Source organism: Pituophis catenifer, unplaced genomic scaffold (assembly GCF_029215685.1).
Source record: "Pituophis catenifer annectens isolate HBS135680 unplaced genomic scaffold, rPitCat1.0.hap2 SCAF_1, whole genome shotgun sequence".
Lineage (NCBI taxonomy): Eukaryota > Metazoa > Chordata > Lepidosauria > Squamata > Colubridae > Pituophis > Pituophis catenifer.
Window position 1 is genome coordinate 179,722,962 of NW_027256881.1, and position 19,595 is coordinate 179,742,556.

Here is a 19,595-nt window from a genome sequence, read left to right on the forward strand (position 1 = left end):
AATCTGATTCTAAATTCACATACTCGTTCTACATACATATTTGTACTGGATGTTGGATCTTCATCTGGCAGTTCAAGTATATCATCTTCCATATCACTGACTTTTACTTGCTTCACTGCCTCCAGAAGCAAAGCTTCCCTTGATGGTGGCATCTGTAATACTCCTTGAAAGATGAATTGAGAATATTCAATTAAATAAATCAACTTAATTTTACACTCTAATAGAGCATCTATCTCAATGAATAAAATAAACATGAAGACCATTGAATTAAATGAATAAATGAGTAAAATAAACATGAAAAACTCATAGAACTAAGGAGAAATTTCCTGACAATTAGAACAATTAATCAATGGAACAACTTGCCTCCAGAAATTGTGGGTGCTCCAACATTGGAGGATTTTAAGAAGACACTGGACAACCATTTGTCTGAAATGGTATAGGGACTCCTGCTTGAGTAGGGGGTTGGATAGAAGACCTCCAAGATCTCTTCCAATTCTATAACATTGGCATCAATGCAATGTTCTCTCTGCACATGCAGAAAGGATTATTGAACTAGCTGAAGCGCTTTTTGTATTCCTCCACATATGTGTCTTTAAGAGAAGTTACTTAGCAGAGCTTTGTAGACTACAATATTGTATTGTCAATGCTTGCTCATCTGCATTCTTACTCATAGCCATTAAGATAAGAGACAACATGGGCTCCCTAATCTAACATCCTCTAAGAGGAGGGAGAACAATAACAATAACTACCTAAGAACAATCTTCACACAAAAGAAGGGTCACTTAATATTTGCAGGTGCTGCCTGCTAGAGATTGGCAAAAGCTACCCGATAACCCCTCTCTTTTAAGAATGTTGTTGTTAGACCCAAAGTTCTGGGAAGACACCGATAATTACTGGCTTTGGGGTCCAACCACTGCCATTCTTGAGGATTGAGGTTCCTAACATATTGAAAGGATGTAGATTAGCATACTCTTCTATGTTAACTCTCTTAATTAATTCTAATTTACTTCGATTTCATTCAATAAAATCATTCTGGGTTATTTCACACTGGCTTGAACTATTTCCTTCAAATCCTAAAAAAACCTATTGGTTTCTGTTTGTCTACTGGGCTACCAATACAATAGAAAAATTCATATAAATCACATGATTCTATTTATATTATATTGTAATTTTAGCGTATAAGCAAAAGGAGATTTGCTCAGAAAAGGAACACTTTTAACACGAACAGAAAATAGAATTTTCTATACACGAAAGAAATTAAAAAGTTCAGTGAGAAATCAGGATTGAATATTTTAAAGAGCTAAATCAATAGCTAACAAGTATCATAGCCAATTCGCCTCACCTAGATTATCCCTCAGGGCACTGGCATCCTGGTGAGAGTTGAAATTGTAATTTTGTATTAATTTTAGCCTCATTCGTGAATAATTTTCCACATTTGAAAGTTTCCAGTGAGTGAGATTCGGCTTCCTGATGAAAGGAATATACCAAAAGAAATTGAACAAGATTAGACATGTGATGTTACTGTTTGTACTGAAAAGAACGAGAAGATGTGAATACAAGATTTTTTTTAAAAAAAATGCAGCAATTAGATTTTCTTTTTCACAATTTTTTTCTCCATACTGTTCCAGGGAAACATGAAGATCCATCTAGTTGGGGAAAATAACCTGATTCCTTCTTATAGAAAATGAAGCTGAACTGGATCTCTTTGTTATAATAAAAACATATAGGGAATTTGAATTATCTCTGCCAACAGTTTAAAGCAATACCAAGCCTCCCCCCAAAACAGGAGGGGGTGTTAGACATTTTTATTGTGTGTGAAATCAAGGCTTCAACGGGAGTCACGAAATCTAATGGACTGACCATGATATCTCAAAGCAAAAGTGAGCAGAATTCCAGTTGGCAGGACCTGCTTTTTTCCCTTAGTTTAAGTTTAATCAACTGGAGAAAGAGAGAGAGGGAGACATGAATAAATTAAAAGGCAAGTTATAATATATAAATTATAACTTGAGCCCAGGAATTTGTTCCAGGTATCAGAAGTTGAGAATTTACTGTATGCTATCACAAGCAATATCATTTAAGCAGGAAGAGGAGAGTTATTTTGCTTATACTTTGGGTGAATATCAGGGAATGAACTATTGCCAAATTATTGCAAGTCAACAAGCACTCCAACTTCTGCCCACCCTGGAAAACTAACCATGCTACCATCAGATCCCAAAATGTGCCACAAAAATTTCCAGGATTTTCTTTCTTTTTATTCTTCAGCCACATGCCTTGCTCCAGAAAAGGTAAAATATGCTTCAAAGAGAAAGAAAACATGCTGATTTCCCATACCGTTCAGCCCAGGGGCCTTGTTCACAGGTAAGGTAAAGTTTGGCAGCTCTCCACTGTCTCAGAGTTGTTGTGTGCTGATTATTTAACTGTTTTAGCATTCCATTGTAACGCATGTTCTCCTGCCGTGCCCTCCGGTTAAATGGCTCTACAAAAAATTCCTAGGGACAGAAACATAATAAATCTTAAAGAAGTGCTTAGGAAGGCTAGAATAAAGGACTTGAAAAACCTGTTGCATGAGAGCTTAAGTGTTTTTTTTTTGAATCATTAGCCAGATAAAAAATATAACTTTGTGCATCACCACTCACCAGTCCAAAAAAAAAAAAAAAAATGTACCCCAGGCAAACCTTTATATGAAAAATTGATTCCAACATCAGCCAAAGGAGAATTAATGTTAGATTTCCTTCTCTTCACTGTCAAAGATACAATATTGATAAAAGAGAAATGGTTGACACCATGTCCTACAGAATCCAGTCTCAAAATACAGGTAGTCCTCGACTTACAACAGTTCATTTAATGTCTATTTGAAGTTACAATGGCACAAAAAAAATTACTTATGACCATTTTTTCACTTCTGACTGTTACATCCCCATGGTCATGTGATTTACATTCAGATGCTTGACAACTGCTTCATATATATATATATATATGATGGTTGCAGTGTCCTGAGGTCATGTGATCATATTGTGACCTTTTAACAAGCAATGACAATGGGGAAGCCAGATTCACTTAACAACCGTGTTATTAATTTAACAACTACAATGTTTCACTTAACAAATGTAGCAAGAAAGTCGTAAAATGGGGCAAAACTCAATTTAAAAATGTATCACTTAGTAACATATATTCTAGGCTCAATTGTGGTCATGTTAATCCTCACATGATTTTCTTGCTCAGGCAAACTCCTGAGAAAGTCACTCAGATTTTACCTGAAATTTGAGCTTGCTTTCTCCTCTCTCTCGTTCCCGTTTATGGATGTTGACCATTAGTGCCTCAAAGCAATCCTTCCAATATAGTGCCATATGTTCATGGCCATCACTGAAAATGCTGAGCTCGTACTGCTTCATATTAGGGATAATCTAGTTCATGAAGGATAAGAAGATTAACACACACTCTCCTTTTTGGAGAGAAAAAGCATTTTAAGAAATCACAACTTACATATTTAGCGATGTAAGCTTTCCATTCATCAGTTCTACAATAGTCCTGGAAGTCCTCAAAAAAGGAAGGGCTTCCATTAGTAGAAGGCAAGCAAGGCAAGTGCAAGTTCATGAACAGAAGGTCATATATTTTGGAAATAAGAGTTCGAACTAGAGGGATCAAGAAGGAGTAAGTTTCAGTCTTTTCTTGGATTGATCTGCTCAGGATGCCTTCCAGTTTTCCCAGCAGATAACAGGATTCCGCTTGGTTGTCAAGTACTTTGGTCTGAAGGAGGGTGTTGAGCTTGGCTGCAGCCATTGCACAAACCTGGAGCAGGGGCAAATGGAAAGAAAAATAATACTCAACCGGTACAGATAATTTAAGTTATACATTTTTCCCAAAAGGTATTTCAATTCTCCACTTGCATCTCTTCAAATCCCATACACTTTGGGGTCCTGGGACACATTTGAAATTTTGAGAGCATACTACAGGAACTATCATGAAATGCTTTTGATGATAGCTGTAGCCAATCACAAAATACTCATTTACTAGAAGACATACTAGTCACTGTGTTGAAGTCTTTCCAAGAGCATTACTGTGCTCTAGAGGTATTACTGAAACTTCAGGTAGTATTTCAAGTTGATGCTTTGTTTTGCAGTTTGCTGTTTCTCATTTGATATCATTGTCCCAAAATAAATTAAGTAGAGCAGGAAGCATATTATTCCATTAATATGGCAAACCTACATTTGCCTTTCCTCTTTATAACTCAAGGCACTACACACTGGGTTCCCAAATATTCCTGACTTTTGGTTGGCTCAGGTCTTATTAATTGTTGTTATGATATCCATGAAAGCCCAACTCAATAAAATTAAGACATATCAAAAGCATTTATTAGTGCATCCAAATTATATATTGATTTTTAGCATATTCTCAACATACAATGAATTGATTGTTTATTTATATTTATATTCAAGCCTTCTTCTGAAAAGTCTTGGAAATATATACAGCTTCTTCCTGAATCCTTTCAAAGTCTCTATGAGGAAGTTAGGCTAAAAAAAGACATTCTAAACTAATTATAAACTATGATTTACTATGAAGAGAATACTATGATGAAGCTTGGGTTCACAATTTCTCCCTGGGTAGTTAGAATTAATATTAAGGACATTTATCATTTGAAATAAATCAGTGGCCTAAACAAAAGAAGGGGACCATGGTGTGTACAATGACATGTTCTAATCAGAGAAAGCAGAAGCTGGTATTTTTTCCCTAGATTGTATTTAGACATTCTCATACATTTATATATTGCTCAGTTATACTTTAAATCCATCCAGATACTAAAGTTCTCTTTTATTTGTGTATTAAGGGGGGGGGGGAAGTAAAGTAAGGATGTTCAAGCCCCAAATTTGCCAGAAAGTATTTCTTTGCAAAAGAAAATCAAACTTTACCATATTTGTGCACAGAAACCTTCAATGTCATGAGCCCTGGTGGCGCAGCAGACTAAAGTTATTAACATCAGCTGCCTGCAATTACTGCAAGTTCAAATCTCACCAGGCTCAAGGTTGACTCAGCCTTCCATCCTTTCTAAGGTAGGTAAAATGAGGACCCGGATTGTGGGGGCAATAAGCTGACTTTGTATAAATATACAAAAGTATGAAGGTATTGCTTAACGCATTGTAAGCCACCCTGAGTTTCCAGAGAAGGGCAGCATATAAATCAAATAAATCAAATCAAATCAAATAATGTAACACACCTGTAAATTATCTTGTCCAATGAATCCAAGAAGCAACTGGATCTGTACTTGATAGAGCTTCATGTTTTCTGGGCCAGAAGAGTACCAGATTGACAAAGTATCCATGAGCGTCACCAGTTCTTCCAAAAGCTATGCAGAATTAAATCCAGAATTAAGACAAAAAAGTTCAGAATGTAAAGTGAGGAACATTGTATGCAAGGCCCATGACACAAGAAGGTATAATGTTCAATTATGTTATTTTAAAATTTTTCTATTCTCTCACAATTAAAACTATCTGATGATTGAGGAAAACTACTATAGAATTAGAATGACCTGAGTTTGATTATTTGGCAATGGGAGTATTTTGATAGATTTTACTATCATTTGTTGATGCTTAGAAGAGTTGGCAAATATTTTTTTATGTTAAACCCTTGCTAGAGAAAAGTGATCCTTATTTTTTTTCCACACCTGGATAAACTTTCGAAGGTGAAGAGTCACATGGTGTCGTGTCTGAAGCCAATGTGATAAAGCAGTGAGTACAGTATTGTTGGGCAGGGACTGAGGTGGCCTGAGATCGCTATCCATAATGGAAAATCATTGGGTAACTTTGCGGTCAATTGTTCTCCCTTACCCCTAAGAAGGAGGCAACAGTAAAATCACTTCCAAAAATGTTGCCAAGAAAGTGGCATGTATTTGTCTGGATAATCACAACAAATCAAGACTGACTTGCAGACACAGATCATAATTGGTATAGTCAGGTCTACTTATGAACAACCCTGTCACCTAAAAGGAGGGAGAAGGAAAAACTGGGAAAAGTATATGGGTGAAGCAATTCAACTGTTCATTTCACAGAAGCTTTGTAACTGGAAGGTAAATGTCAAGCAGAGAAGAGAAATTGCCAAACAGCAACATTTGTTATCAGTGTATAATTTCTTCCTCGCAGAATCTTTGATTAAATCGTAAAATGTATTTCTTGACTAATCCTAAAGTTTTTAAAACTTACACTTAAAAATTAAATTTGGAAAAATTATTCTTAGAAAATTTGCCAAATACTCCAATAATACTTGAGGGCAAATCCATGTAGATTTAAACTTAGCTTTTCAAATCAATTTCTTCTATTTTCAAAGAGGATGAAAATGTACTAAGCAATGGACCTGATAATTGGCATCTTTCCAAAGCTTTTCCTATATAGTTTCATACTGACCTTTTCTGTCCAGAGTCTTGAATTCACAAGACCTTCTGCTTGCAAGAAATCCTGAACAATGAACAAGAGTCGGAAAGCATTTTCAGCATGCACTGGGAGGGATTTGGCTTCTCTTGTGTCAGTGACTGCCCACTCCAGCATCTTCTCTAGCAAACTAAGTTATAGAGAAACAGGTGGCACAAAATAAGCAACTTTTGTGAATGTTAATTACTGATGGAAAGGCAGCGGAAAAACAGAGCTAAACCCAACGTTGTTATTATCTAGCTTTTGCCACTGCAACCAACAAATTATATTCTGTGAAATAGCCTAGTTATGTTCTCAGTTGTTACACAAAGTCATGTTCTACCTTAATTTTCAAATCAATCACTCTGGATTGCCAAACAGAAGAGTTCCCAGAGGAAAGTCCCATTGTTTTAATTGTTGTCATATTGCTTTTATCAAGCCAAAAAGCCGCTAGCCTCCTGTCTTTTTATACGAGCCTGGCTCTGCCAGTTGCCCTTGCGATCCAATATGGGAATGCCACACTGGAGGTGGCTATAAGATAAATAGCAGACCCCCATCTCACCCCATGCTTCTGGCTCCATCTTTTAATTCATATTGCTGAACTTTCATTATGTTTTATTGTTATATTTACATGTTTATAATTTTTATTCTATTGTTGTAAGCCGCCCAGAGTAGCCACATAGTAAGGTGGATGACAAATAAATTTAATACAAAAATAAATACATAAATAGATTTTTACCCATTCCATTTTTGCCTTGTGGTACCCTAAAAAGTGAATCATCATATTCTGGTGATTCTCCAAATGGGAAGAACTGGCATGGGCTGATAGAGGAATTGGGATTCAGCAAAAATAAACTCTGTTTACAGAAGCTGCCTCTCCTCTCCTGTCAGCGCCTCCTAACTCAAATGCATATTTTCTGGGGAATAGAAGAAAAATGTGTAGCTCCTTTAAGGAGAGAAGGCCTAGCAGACATACCTGGAATGTAGGCCTATATTTGCTCTGAAGGCGGTCCCGCAAATACCCAGGTCCGATGCCATGGAGCGCTTTAAAGGTGGTAACCAATACCTTGAAGTGCACCCGGAAGTCCACGGGGAGCCAATGCAGCTCGTGCAGGAGAGGTGTCACATGGGAGTGCCCTCTCGCTCCCATAATCCCCCGCACAGCCGCATTCTGCACCAGCTGGAGCCTCCGGGTGCACCTCAAGGGGAGCCCCATGTAGAGAGCATTGCAGTAGTCCAGGCGGGAAATGACGAGTGCCTGAGTGACTGTGTGTAAGAAGTCCCGATCCAGAAAGGGACGCAACTGGCGAATCAGGGGAACCTGATGAAAAGCCCCCCTGGCCATGGCCGTCATATGCTCTTCTAAAGACAGCCGTGCATCCAGGAGGACACCCAAGTTGCGAGCCCTCTCCGTGGGGGCCAATAACTCGCCCCCAATAGCCAGCGATGGCGCCAGCTGGCTATATCGGGACGCCGGAAGCCACAGCCACTCGGTCTTGGAAGGGTCGAGTCGAAGCCTGTTACTCCCCATCCAGATCCGCACTGCTTCCAAGCACCGGGACATCACTTCAATGGCATCGTTGGGATGGCCTGGGGTGGAGATGTACAGCTGAGTATCGTCAGCGTACTGATGGAATTCTACCCCGAAGCCACGGATGATCTCGCCCAGTGGCTTCACATAAATGTTGAACAGAAGGGGTGAGAGGACCGATCCCTGTGGCACCCCACACACAAGGCGCCTCGGGGTCGACCTCTGCCCCTCTGCCAACACTGACTGCGTCCGGTCGGAGAGATAGGAGGAGAACCACTGTAGAACGGTGCCCCCCACTCCCAGCCCCTCCACCCGGCGCAGCATGATACCATGGTCGATGGTATCAAAAGCCGCTGAGAGATCTAATAGGACCAGGATAGAGGAGCAACCCCTATCCCGAGCCCTCCAGAGATCATCCACCAACGCGACCAATGCCGTTTCCGTGCTGTGCCCAGGTCTGAAGCCGGACTGGCGTGGATCCAGATAGACAGCTTCATCCAGGTACCCAGGCAGCTGTTGTGCCACCACACTCTCAACAACCTTCGCCACGAAGGGAAGGTTGGAGACCGGACTATAGTTAGCCAAAACAGCCGGATCCAGAGCAGGCTTCTTGAGGAGGGGCCTCACCACCGCCTCTTTCAAGGCTGATGGCAAGACACCCTCACCCAAGGAAGCATTGATAATACCCTGGAGCCAGCCTCGCATAACCTCCCGGGAGGCCAGTACCAGCCAGGAGGGACACGGGTCCAATAAACATGTGGTCACATTCAGCCGCCCCAGTATCCTGTTCACGTCCTCGGGAGCAACAGGATCGAACTCCTCCCAAATGACATTCTCAAGACCGGCCTCCATCATCCCGCCTGTACCTACCCAGTCGGAGACCAGGCCTTCCTGAATCTGAGTGATTTTATCATGCAGATACTGAACAAAATCCTCAGCACGACCCTGCAAGGGATCCTCCCGCGCTCCTGAATGGAGGAGGGAGCGGGTCACCCTAAACAGGGCGGCTGGGCGATTATCTGATGCGATAAGAGCAGAAAAATAATTAAATTTTGCCGCTTTTATTGCCACTAGGTAGGTCTTAATATGAGCTCTTACCTGTGTTCGGTCAGATTCGGACCGGCTAGACCTCCAATTGCTCTCTAGGCGTCTTTTCCGGCGCTTCATCTCCCTCAGCTCCTCAGAGAACCAAGGAGCCAAGTAGGCTCGGCGACGGGTCAGAGGCTGCAAAGGCACGACTCGGTCCAAAGCGCCAGCGGCTGCCCTATCCCAGGCGGCCACCAGTTCCTCGGCCGAGTCATGAGTCAGAGCCTCAGGAAATGGCCCAAGCTCCATCTGGAACCTATCAGGATCCATCAGGCGCCTGGGGCGGAACCATCTAGTTTGTTCCGCCTCCCTGCGGCGGGGTGTAGCAGTTAGAAAGTCAAGCCTAAGAAGGGAATGATCCGACCATGACAAGGGCTCAATCGCTACTGCCCCTATCTCGAGATCATTCATCCACTGCCCAGAGACAAAAATCAAGTCCAGAGTGTGCCCTCCTGTGTGAGTGGGTCCATGAATTAACTGGGTCAGGTCCATGGCCGTCATGGAAGCCATGAACTCCCGAGCCACCTCAGACATTTCGCCGACAGATGGCAGGTTGAAGTCCCCCATGACCATAAGCCTGGGGGTCTCCACCACCACCTCAGCAATCACGTTGAGTAGCTCGGGCAGGGTAGCTGACACATATACATTGGACCCTTTTCACAAAGGGGTAAATCCCTCTTTTGGACATTCAATCTCTGAATATTTGGACCATCTTGCAGAGGACTCAGGGCTCAAAATGGCATTTGAGGATGTTGTTTATGTTGTTTATGTTTATTGGACTTCTATACCACCCTTCTCCCGAAGGACTCAGGGCGGTGTACAGCCATATTAAAACACATATAGATTTACAAAATTTAAAAACAATTTAAAATCGAATATATAAAAAATTTGGCCCGCAAATTAAAAACTAACATAACCCATTATAAAATTCATATTAGGCCAGCCCGGCTTGTTGGAACAGAAGAGGATGAATAAACATCATGCTACCCACAAACAGTGGGGCAGTGGATTAACTATATGCCATTCAATATCTAACAAATAACGAATAATACAATTTAATATGGATTTGTTATAAATCTCTGCTTGTTGACGCAATTCAAGAACTGAACCATTAACTCACACGGTCTGACTTTGCCATATCATTTTATAACCATAAGAATTATAATACATTGGAAATAAAGCTACAACTGATTTGTGAAATAAGTCCCATTTACTGTACATTACTGAATACTATAAGGACATTTTCAATTAAAAAAAAAAGACAAGAAAGATACTTTTGAGCAATATGGACAAAATTTTAAGCATCTTTTTCCTTCTCTTTAAAAATAACTTTATACTGTATGTGGTGTTTACACTATTAATTCAGATCACATTAATGAGCTTCAGGTCCAATGAATCATTCCTCTTTCCTGCTTTCCATTATCACTTTTTTCTTTCCAAAAAAACAAATTTTGAAAAACTAAGAGTTTGACCTACTTGAGTTTGATCTCATCTGATGGTCGTAGTAATTCATTAGAGATGGCCAATTTTGTAAGCGCAGAAAAAACCTGACCCTTCTCAATCCAAGCTGCATCATCTGATCTCTCGATGCCTTTCCACATCATACAGAGCAAAATATCTGTCAGAAGCTGGAGGAGATCTTCTTCGCATGCCTAGTAAAAGCAGATACGCATTTTAAAAGATTACAGTATTTTTGAAAAGCATCTTACTAATTTTACATAGAAAGAGCAGATCAATTCCACTTCATACTGTAACAAAGATTCACAGTTTATATTAAAAACTACTGGTATTACAGCTTCTAAAATGAAAATAGGCAGCTTTTTTGACTGATGAGACCCAGAAAACTATATAATCATATATTATTACTATTATTACTATTACTATTATTATTATTATTATTATTATTATTATTATTATTATTATTATTATTATTATTATTATTATTATTATTATTATTATTATTATTATTTGGACTTATATGCCACCCTATCTCCAAAAGGACTCAGGGCGGCTCACAACAATAAAACACACAAAGTTCAATTTTTTAAAAAAATACCCAATGAAACTATAAAAACCATTAAAATCCCCTCTAAAACCCCAAAACCTTCAGTCCAAGCTGGCCAGGCGAAATAACCATATTTTAAGGCCACGGCAGAAAGAGCGAAAGTCAGGGGCCACCCGGAACCCCAGGGGGAGCCAATTCCACATCCACCCACAGAGAAAGCCCGCTCCCTAGAGGTCGCCAACCGACATTGTCTGGCTGACGGCACCCCAAGGAGGCTCTCCCTGTGGGAACGCACCGGGTGATGGGGAGCTGTCACTGGCCGCAGATGGTCCGCCAAATACCCCGGGCCTAAGTCATATAGGGCTTTATAGGTGATTACCAGCACCTTGAATCTCACCCGGAGGGCAACTGGTAGCCAATGCAGGTCCCGCAGGAGGAGTGTAACATGAGAGTGTCGGGACACTCCCATCATTACCCGCGCGGCTGCGTTCTGCACCAGCTGAAGCCTCCAAGTGGTCTTCAGGGGCAGCCCCATGTAGAGAGCATTGCAGTAGTCGATCCGGGAGGTGACGAGCACATGAGTGACTGTGCATAGGTCATCACGGTCCAGGTAGGGGCGCAACTGGCGCACCAGACAAATCTGGGCAAATGCCCCCCTGGTCACGGTCGTAACATGATCTTCCAGAGACAACCGTGAATCCAGGAGGACGCCTAAGTTGCACGCCCTATCAACAGGGGGCAACAACTCACCCCCTATAACCAGCGATGGAATATTCCCTTGGAATCGAGATGCCAGTATCCACAGCCACTCTGACTTGGCAGGGTTGAGCTGAAGCCTGTTCCTCCCCATCCAGAACCGCACCACTTCCAGGAACCGGGACATCACGTCAAGGGCATCACTGGGCTGATTCGGGGTGGATATAAAAAGTTGGGTATCACCAGCATACTGATGATACCCCACCCCAAAATCACAGATGATCTCCCCAGTGGCTTCATATAGATGTTGAACAGAAGGGGAGAGAGGACCGATCCCGAGGGACCCCACAAGTGAGGGGCCTCGGGGCAGACCTCTGTCCCCCTACCCACACCGCTTGCGAACGCCCGGAGAGGTAGGAGGAGAACCACCGCAGAACAGTGCCTCCCACTCCCAACCCCTCAAGGCGTCGCAGTAGTATACCATGGTCAATGGTATCAAAAACCACCAAGAGATCTAATAGGACCAGGACAGATGAATATCCCTTGTCCCGAGTCCTCCAGAGATCATCCACCAGTGTGACCAATGCTGTCTCCATGCTGTACCCGGGCCTGAAACCCGATTGATACAGGTCCAGATATAGTGTTTCATCCAGGGCCAACGGGAACTGATGTGCCACCACGCTCTCAACAACTTTCGCAATAAAGCGAAGGTTGGAGACAGGACGAAAGTTATTCAAAATAGCTGAATCCAAGGCAGGTTTCTTGAGGAGAGGTCTCACCACCGCCTTCTTCAAAGCGGCCGGGAAACTCCTCTCACCCAAGGAGGCAGTAATCACTGCCTGGATCCAGCCACGTGTAACCTCCTGGGCCGAATAAACGAGCCAGGAGGGACATGGGTCCAATAAACATGTGGTGGTACTCAGCTTCCCCATGATCCTGTCCACTTCCTCAGGAGTAACAGGATCGAACTTATCCCAAATCACCAGTCCCGCCACCACCTCCCCGACCGACCCTGCCTAGTCGGAGTCCAGCCCCTCCCAAATCTGAGCGATCTTATCCTGCAGATGTTGACTATACTCCTCGGCCCGCTCCCTGATTCAAAAGGGAGCGGGATACCCTAAACAGGGCGGCCGGGCGATTATCTGTGGATGCGATGAGGGCGGAGAAGTGAACCCGCTTCACCACCTCCATCACCGCCAGATAAGATCGAGTGAAGGATCTTATCTGTTCAGTCAGACTCGGAACGGCTGGATCTCCAACAGTTGTCCAGGCCTCTCCTCCGACGCTTCATCTCCCAGAGCTCCTCAGTATACCAAGGGGCCAACCAGGATCTGCGTCGGGTCAGAGGTTGCAAAGGCACGACCCGGTCAAGAGCCCCGGCAGCCGCCTTTTCCCAGGCATCCACCAGAGTCTCGACCAGGGCGTGGGAAAGAGAGAGAGGTATAGTCCCAAGCTCCATCTGGAACCGCTCAGGGTCCATCAGGCGCCTGGGGCGGAACCAGGTGGTCGGTTCCGCCTCCCAGCGGCGGGGGGGGCGGCATAATGGAAGCCCAGCCTGAGGAAATAGCGATCGGTCCATGACAGGGGGTAAATAGCTGGCATACCCCCATCAAACTCACTCCGCCACTGCTCCGAGATAAAAACTAGATCGGGCGTGTGTCCCTCCAGATGAGTCGGGCCCTGTATTATCTGGGTCAGGTCTATGGCTGCCATGGAAGCCATGAACTCCCGGGCCGCTCCCAATGCCTCCCCCAGGGAGGGTAGGTTAAAGGCCCCCAGCACAATGAGTCTGGGAAACTCAACCACCAGCCCCGATATGGCGTCTAGCAGCCCAGGCAGGTCCATTGATACGCAGCTGGGAGATCTTACACTGTTTTTTAAAAGAAAGAAAAGGCAACATACTGAAAGGGGCGGACTAAAAATAGGTGCAAAAGTGCAAGAAAATAAAAATAAGAAAATAAATAGCCCAGAGCAATTTGCATGGACAGTTCTAAGAAAGATGCATCTCATTCATTCATTCATTCATTCATTCATTCATTCATTCATTCCTTTCATTCATTCATTCACTTGCTCATTCATATTGATTTGCTGAAAAATGTAAATGTCACCCACCTTATACAAAGTAACCTTAGATAGCATCTATCAATCAAATATACTTAAAATTAAAAACCATAATGCTCCAACCAAAGCATTTCTGAAGTATCAGGAGAAAAGAGGATTTATGGCTCTTCCAAGAGATGCACATCTAGAAACTGGTTAACAACTAGTCTGCTTACACTCTCAAGCAGTCTAGATGGAGATAACAGCCAGACTTGGGAGAGAAGCAGGAGCATCAAGTGTGCATTTACGTATACTGGGGATCTCTCACTGAATTCTTACTGTTTCATGATTTTTTAAAAAAATCAGAACAACCCAGCAAGTTTATCTTTTAGTCATGTACCTCATGAATTTCAAATAAGGAAAGATCAGCAGCGAATACCAGGTCCTCTGCAGCATTTGGTTCCTTGTCAAGCTGTCCAGAAAATGTCTTTATATTCTCAATGGGAGAAGGGGTGCTGGGCAGACTATCAGCCATCTGGCTCCCACTGTCACCCAGTTCATAAGAGTCAACACTTGAGAGGTCTAAGCTTAAATGTGGATTCTTCTGCCACAAGTCCTCCTGGTCCTCAGGCCTAAAAGACATCTCCTCCACGGATGTATCCTCCATCACTGTCACAGATTTGCCATCTTCTAAACTCCATTGATCACAAGAACCATTGACAGACGCAAAACTGGCACCATCTTCCCCATCGGCCTTGGAAGTACGACACTGCTGATGGTCTTTGGCAGAAACACGCTTGTCATCTCCTTTAGTAGAGTCGCTTTTGGTGTCCCTCACGCCACTCCTGACATCAGCGTGCTCTTTCAGGAACAGTTGAGTCAGTGTCTCCTGCCACCCAAGTTGCTGAGAAATCTGTTGTGCTGAATCTTGTTGGGAATGTAGGATTTGCAAAAGCTACCGAAAACATGGATTCAAATACAATACATTGTAAAAGCTTTGTGTTTTAGATTTATTTTTGTTTCCTGAATGAAATAAAATAAAATAACTTTCTCAGTTTCTTATATACCTACTTTCATTCTTTCAGTTAAAGACTTATAAACTAATGCTAATTTAATAGCTAGGAAAGTGTTAAATGAACATGTAATTTACATTATAAGCACTAAGCTAAATACAACCATCTTTAGAAAAGCCCCATTTAGATGAATAGGGCATGGATTGTTATTAACTTTATATCACTTTGGCTAGAGCTCTTTGCAGAGCTTTTCCCCATATTCCCAGCAGCATGCTTTCTACAGCTTCTTAAGAAAAGGAACTCCAGAAATTAAGGAAAGCGGAATAAAAGGAAGATGAACCAGGGAAACTAGGACCTGCATCTGTTGGAGAGGAACACCTGGTGAGGGTGAAGGGAGAAACAAATGCTACCAGTACGAAGAGCAAAACCGTAGAATGCTTTCCACTAAATTGCTATTCCTCCCTCAGAGGGAGGAAGGGAGGAAGGGAGGGAGGGAGGGAGGGAGGGAGGGAGGGAGGGAGGGAGGAAGGAAGGAAGGAAGGAAGGAAGGAAGGAAGGAAGGAAGGAAGGAAGGAAGAACTCTGGTTGCTAGTATGGCTTTTTCTCCAGCAGTCAAAGCAGAAATGGCACAGAGCCCCATGGCCAGAAGGGAGGGTGAGGTCTTGCAGCAGGATAATTAGAGACCTCCTTCTCCAGGTGAATCAGAATGTGAATCAGTATAAGACTGAGATGGAGGCTGCTTTATGCGGATATGTCCTTAGCAAATGATTAGGGGAACATTTTGGTTGGTGCTTGGGTCAGAGAGGCACGAAGAAGAGAGGCACCAATAATGGGATCCGTCCTATTATTATTTAAGTCCTAAACAATGCCCACATTTGTCTTTTCAAAAGTAGTAAATTTAATTTCAGTATATATTACTGTATACTGGATGCACAAACATCATAAAAATGAAAGCACTGAATGCCGAAGATATAAAACCCACAGAGAAACCCACTGAAAAATGCTCATCTCAGACTACTTTTATTGAGCTGTGAAAAATAGATGAAGAGAACCAGATGTTGTCAGCCCTATGAACAGGCCACACCAGAAAAACCAACTGCACAAGAAAACTAAAACTACATTTTATTGACAGAAGCTCTGGTAACAGAATCTTGCATGCCAGACTGTGCTTTTCCTACCATCCCTCTTACTGTATATCCCAGTGAATCCGGAGATTAAGTCTGAACCAGTCTGCCTCAATATTAGCTTGTTTCCCAGGATTTAAGGACTGTTTCAGCCCTCTTTGTTTATATAACAGCGGTTCTTACCTATTTCCTCAAAGCCATCTCCTCTCTATAGATATAAAAGTAGGATTAGCATTCAACAACCCAGATTTTACTGCAAAAACTATGAAAATTGTTAAGAAAGAAAGCCAGTGACTGACAAGGCTGGCCTGATTTTGGACAGGAAGAAGAGTTCCCATGTTCTGATAATAGATTTGCAGACTGTCTTCTTCTGACTTTGGTAGTACTAGCCGTCTCACTAGCCATTAGATGCCAATTTCTCTCAGGGTGCACCATCATCAGGAATATTATTGAAAAATTTTGGGTATCCAATACATTTAGAAAAATGGCAAGAGATTTGGTGGGGGAATATGAAATTAGTAGTGTCTACGGCTTATAAAGAAAATATTTACAAGATGATATACAGGTGGCATCTTCCCCCTGATAGACTAGCTAAAATGTTCACGGGACAGTCTGCTGAATGCTGGAAATGTGGGTGGGAGCATGGCACCTATTACCATCAGTGGTGGACGTGCCTGAAAGCAGTAAAATTTTGGGGGAAAATAAAAAGTGGCTTAATGAGATTTTAATGCAAAAGATTGAATGGCAACCAGAGACATGCCTGCTCGGTTCCAAACCGGAAAATATCAAAAGAGACTCGTGGTATCTTGCATTATACATCATCACAGCGGCGAGATTGGCATACGCTCAATTTTGGAAAAATCAAAATATCCCAACAGAGGAGACAATTATAAAGAAGATTTTAGAAGGTGCGGAAGCAGATAAATTGACTAAAAAACTAAAAGACAGAGACCAAACACAAATATGTCTATCTTGGGAAAATTTTTATAAATGGTTAGAGAAGAGGAAATTATAACCCACACTAGATGAGGAATTGTATATATTGAGAAACTTATATTGTACAAGTAAAATGAGGTCGGATAGACCTAATTGATGTATAAAGGTATATAAGTTGTTCTGTCTTCTTCGGAACATAATATGGAAACATAGTACCGAATATTAGGTTATTAAGATACTACATAGAGGTATGCCTGTTTTCTTCTTTTTTTTCCCTTTGTTTTGTGTTGTATTGTCTTGTCTGTTACTTATACGATGTGTTGTTTTTTCTTTTTAATGGAAAATGTAAATAAAGATTATTTTTTTTTTAAAAAAAGGAATATTATTGAAAATAGACATATTATTTAAGAGAGATGGATGTACTTGCATCTTATCCTCTGCAGCTACCTCCACAAAAGCAATGGTCTGAAGAGTTCACTAAGTATTTAAGAAATCCTAACGTCCACAATTATTTTCCAGACTATTAATAGGCTGACCACTATTTAGTATTAATGTGCCCTCCCCACAAGGAGACTAACCTTTCGACAGGCAGCCACTCTTACGTTGAGATCTGCTCGGTGAGCCAAGTGCACCACAGCTAAAAAGTCCTTGCAATTCACAAATGGATCTGTAGAGTACAGAAACGAGTTACAACAATAAAGAAATTCATTTCTATCAAAATGCTATAAAAGCACAAAAATATGTCTATCAATATACGTTTGCTATTTTGCTAGCTAACCACATTTGCACTATTTGCAGTTTAAAGCACTTATACTGGGCATATGCTGTGTGGAAAAGTTAATAAACATTTGAGTACCAGCATGCAGAATTTGGTTGAAAAGGTTCTTCATAAGAGAAGTGCTAAGTGGAGATTCATTCAGGAGCAGACCCAGTCCAGAATAGCCAACTTCTCTGAGCTTCATACGTTGCTTGCTCCGTTCATAAACTTTAGTGCATTTCAGCATTTGCTCTGCAATCTGCAACAATAAAAACATGAACTTCTCAGCTGCGGAAATATTGAAAAATCTGCAGTGCCTATGTTGCTTGTATACTTCAAGCAAGGTCCACCTGCAAGCAAGACCTCAGTGGAAAAACAGAATTCAAATGGACTTTTAATAGAAAAAGCAACTCTGTTCTTTAATATATTTTTTTATTATTTGCCTGCTGATTTCTAGAAGTTACACCACATAGCACAAAATAATAGTTTCCATAATTATAGCCCAAAAGATGCTCATCATTATAACAAATGATGTCTATGTAGGAAAAGAAACTTGCAAATTACAAAGCTGAACTAGATTTGCGTGTGATTTTGTCAGAAAATAAGATGAAGAAACACAAATCTCATACGGAAGTCAGATTAAGCTTTCTTGCCTGACCTCATGGACTTCAGCTACTTAAGACACATTGGCATCTCTCTATATTGTATCCACCTTCCAAATATCTCCCAGAAGAAAAAGTATTTGTCAATTCCCTAAACTTAATGCAAGGTAAGAGGGATGCAGTGGCTCAGTGGCTAAGACGCTGAGCTTGTCGATCAAAAGGTTGGTAGTTCAGCGGTTCAAATCCGTAATGGGCGTAATGGGGTGAGCTCCCATTACTTGTCCCAGCTTCTGCCAACCTAGCAGTTCGAAAGCACGTAAACAATGCAAGTAGAAAAATAGGGACCACCTTTGGTGGGAAGGTAACAGTGTTTCGTGCGCCTTTGGCATTTAGTCATACCGGCCACATGACCACGGAGATGTCTTTGGACAGTGCTGGCTTTTCGGCTTTGAAATGGAGATGAGCACCGCCCTCTAGAGTCGGGAATGACTAGCACATATGTGCGAGGGGAATCTTTACCTTTAATGCAAGGTAATTTGAAAGAAGTTATGCCTTGTTTCTTCTTCCAAAAAACCCATGTTTCATGTAAAAATGCACAACCTTGCTAATACTATCAATCACTTTAGGAGACATGTAAAACAAAATTACCTTGAACACAAGTTCTCGTAGTCTATCAGAATACTTCTGATTCAGTAGAAGAGCATAAAGGATGTCTGCATTTCCTGGCTCAAAAAGCAATAAGAAAAGCTGGTCTCGGGTTGGGCAGGTGTTAAGCAGGCTGAAGAGCATTTCTAGAATCCCACAGAGCTTGGGAAAAAAAAGAGAAAAAAGCCACACACAGATCATCATCTATGAATCTAGAATCCAAGTCATTCCTGACATTCAATATCATTCAAACAACATTAGTCACCTGAAATGCAACAAGACAGGTATGTTTAAAAATGCAAACAGAAACAACAACTGTTAAGAGTTATTCAGTTATTCACACACAGGTCATTTTTTCAGAATATAACTGAACTTTGAATCTCATCTATATAGATACTTGTAGCAGAGATAAAGAGATCTTCATGAACAGGAGGTAGGGAAATACCTGGCTGCTCAAATAATTTTTAAAAGCACAAGAAAAAGTGATAGATTTTGTTAACGTTTGAGGAGCCTCGCATAACCCCATAGCCTTCCCAACAATGTTTTGCATGAACACTTTTATTCTGTCCTAATCTATTACATTATTATCTGGAAAGGTTTATCAGAGCAGCTTTTAAATCAATCAATCAATAAAAAGAAAAGACCTCTCCTTGGGCTTACAGCCTAAAAACTACAGCATAAAAGAAAAAGAGATAGAGAAAAGGAGATACATATACGTGCACACACACACACAAACAAACACACAAACAAACTTATTTTTGT

General features: G+C 41.6%; 1 protein-coding gene across 2 annotated transcripts in view; it reads right to left on the minus strand.

Moving 5' to 3' along the window:
- The window catches only part of NBEAL1 (neurobeachin like 1), an 82,699-nt gene that overhangs the window by 27,655 nt on the left and 35,449 nt on the right, over positions 1–19,595 (minus strand). For both annotated transcript variants that reach the window (XM_070956806.1, XM_070956805.1), the window contains 12 exons: positions 18,837–18,995; positions 17,686–17,845; positions 17,408–17,496; positions 14,157–14,711; positions 10,492–10,667; positions 6,396–6,549; positions 5,213–5,341; positions 3,484–3,789; positions 3,255–3,404; positions 2,332–2,489; positions 1,343–1,467; positions 37–163 (listed from right to left, as the gene is read on the minus strand). In XM_070956806.1, the coding sequence (XP_070812907.1) occupies positions 37–163; positions 1,343–1,467; positions 2,332–2,489; positions 3,255–3,404; positions 3,484–3,789; positions 5,213–5,341; positions 6,396–6,549; positions 10,492–10,667; positions 14,157–14,711; positions 17,408–17,496; positions 17,686–17,845; positions 18,837–18,995 (2,288 nt within the window). The remainder of the gene's footprint in view (positions 1–36; positions 164–1,342; positions 1,468–2,331; positions 2,490–3,254; positions 3,405–3,483; positions 3,790–5,212; positions 5,342–6,395; positions 6,550–10,491; positions 10,668–14,156; positions 14,712–17,407; positions 17,497–17,685; positions 17,846–18,836; positions 18,996–19,595) is intronic.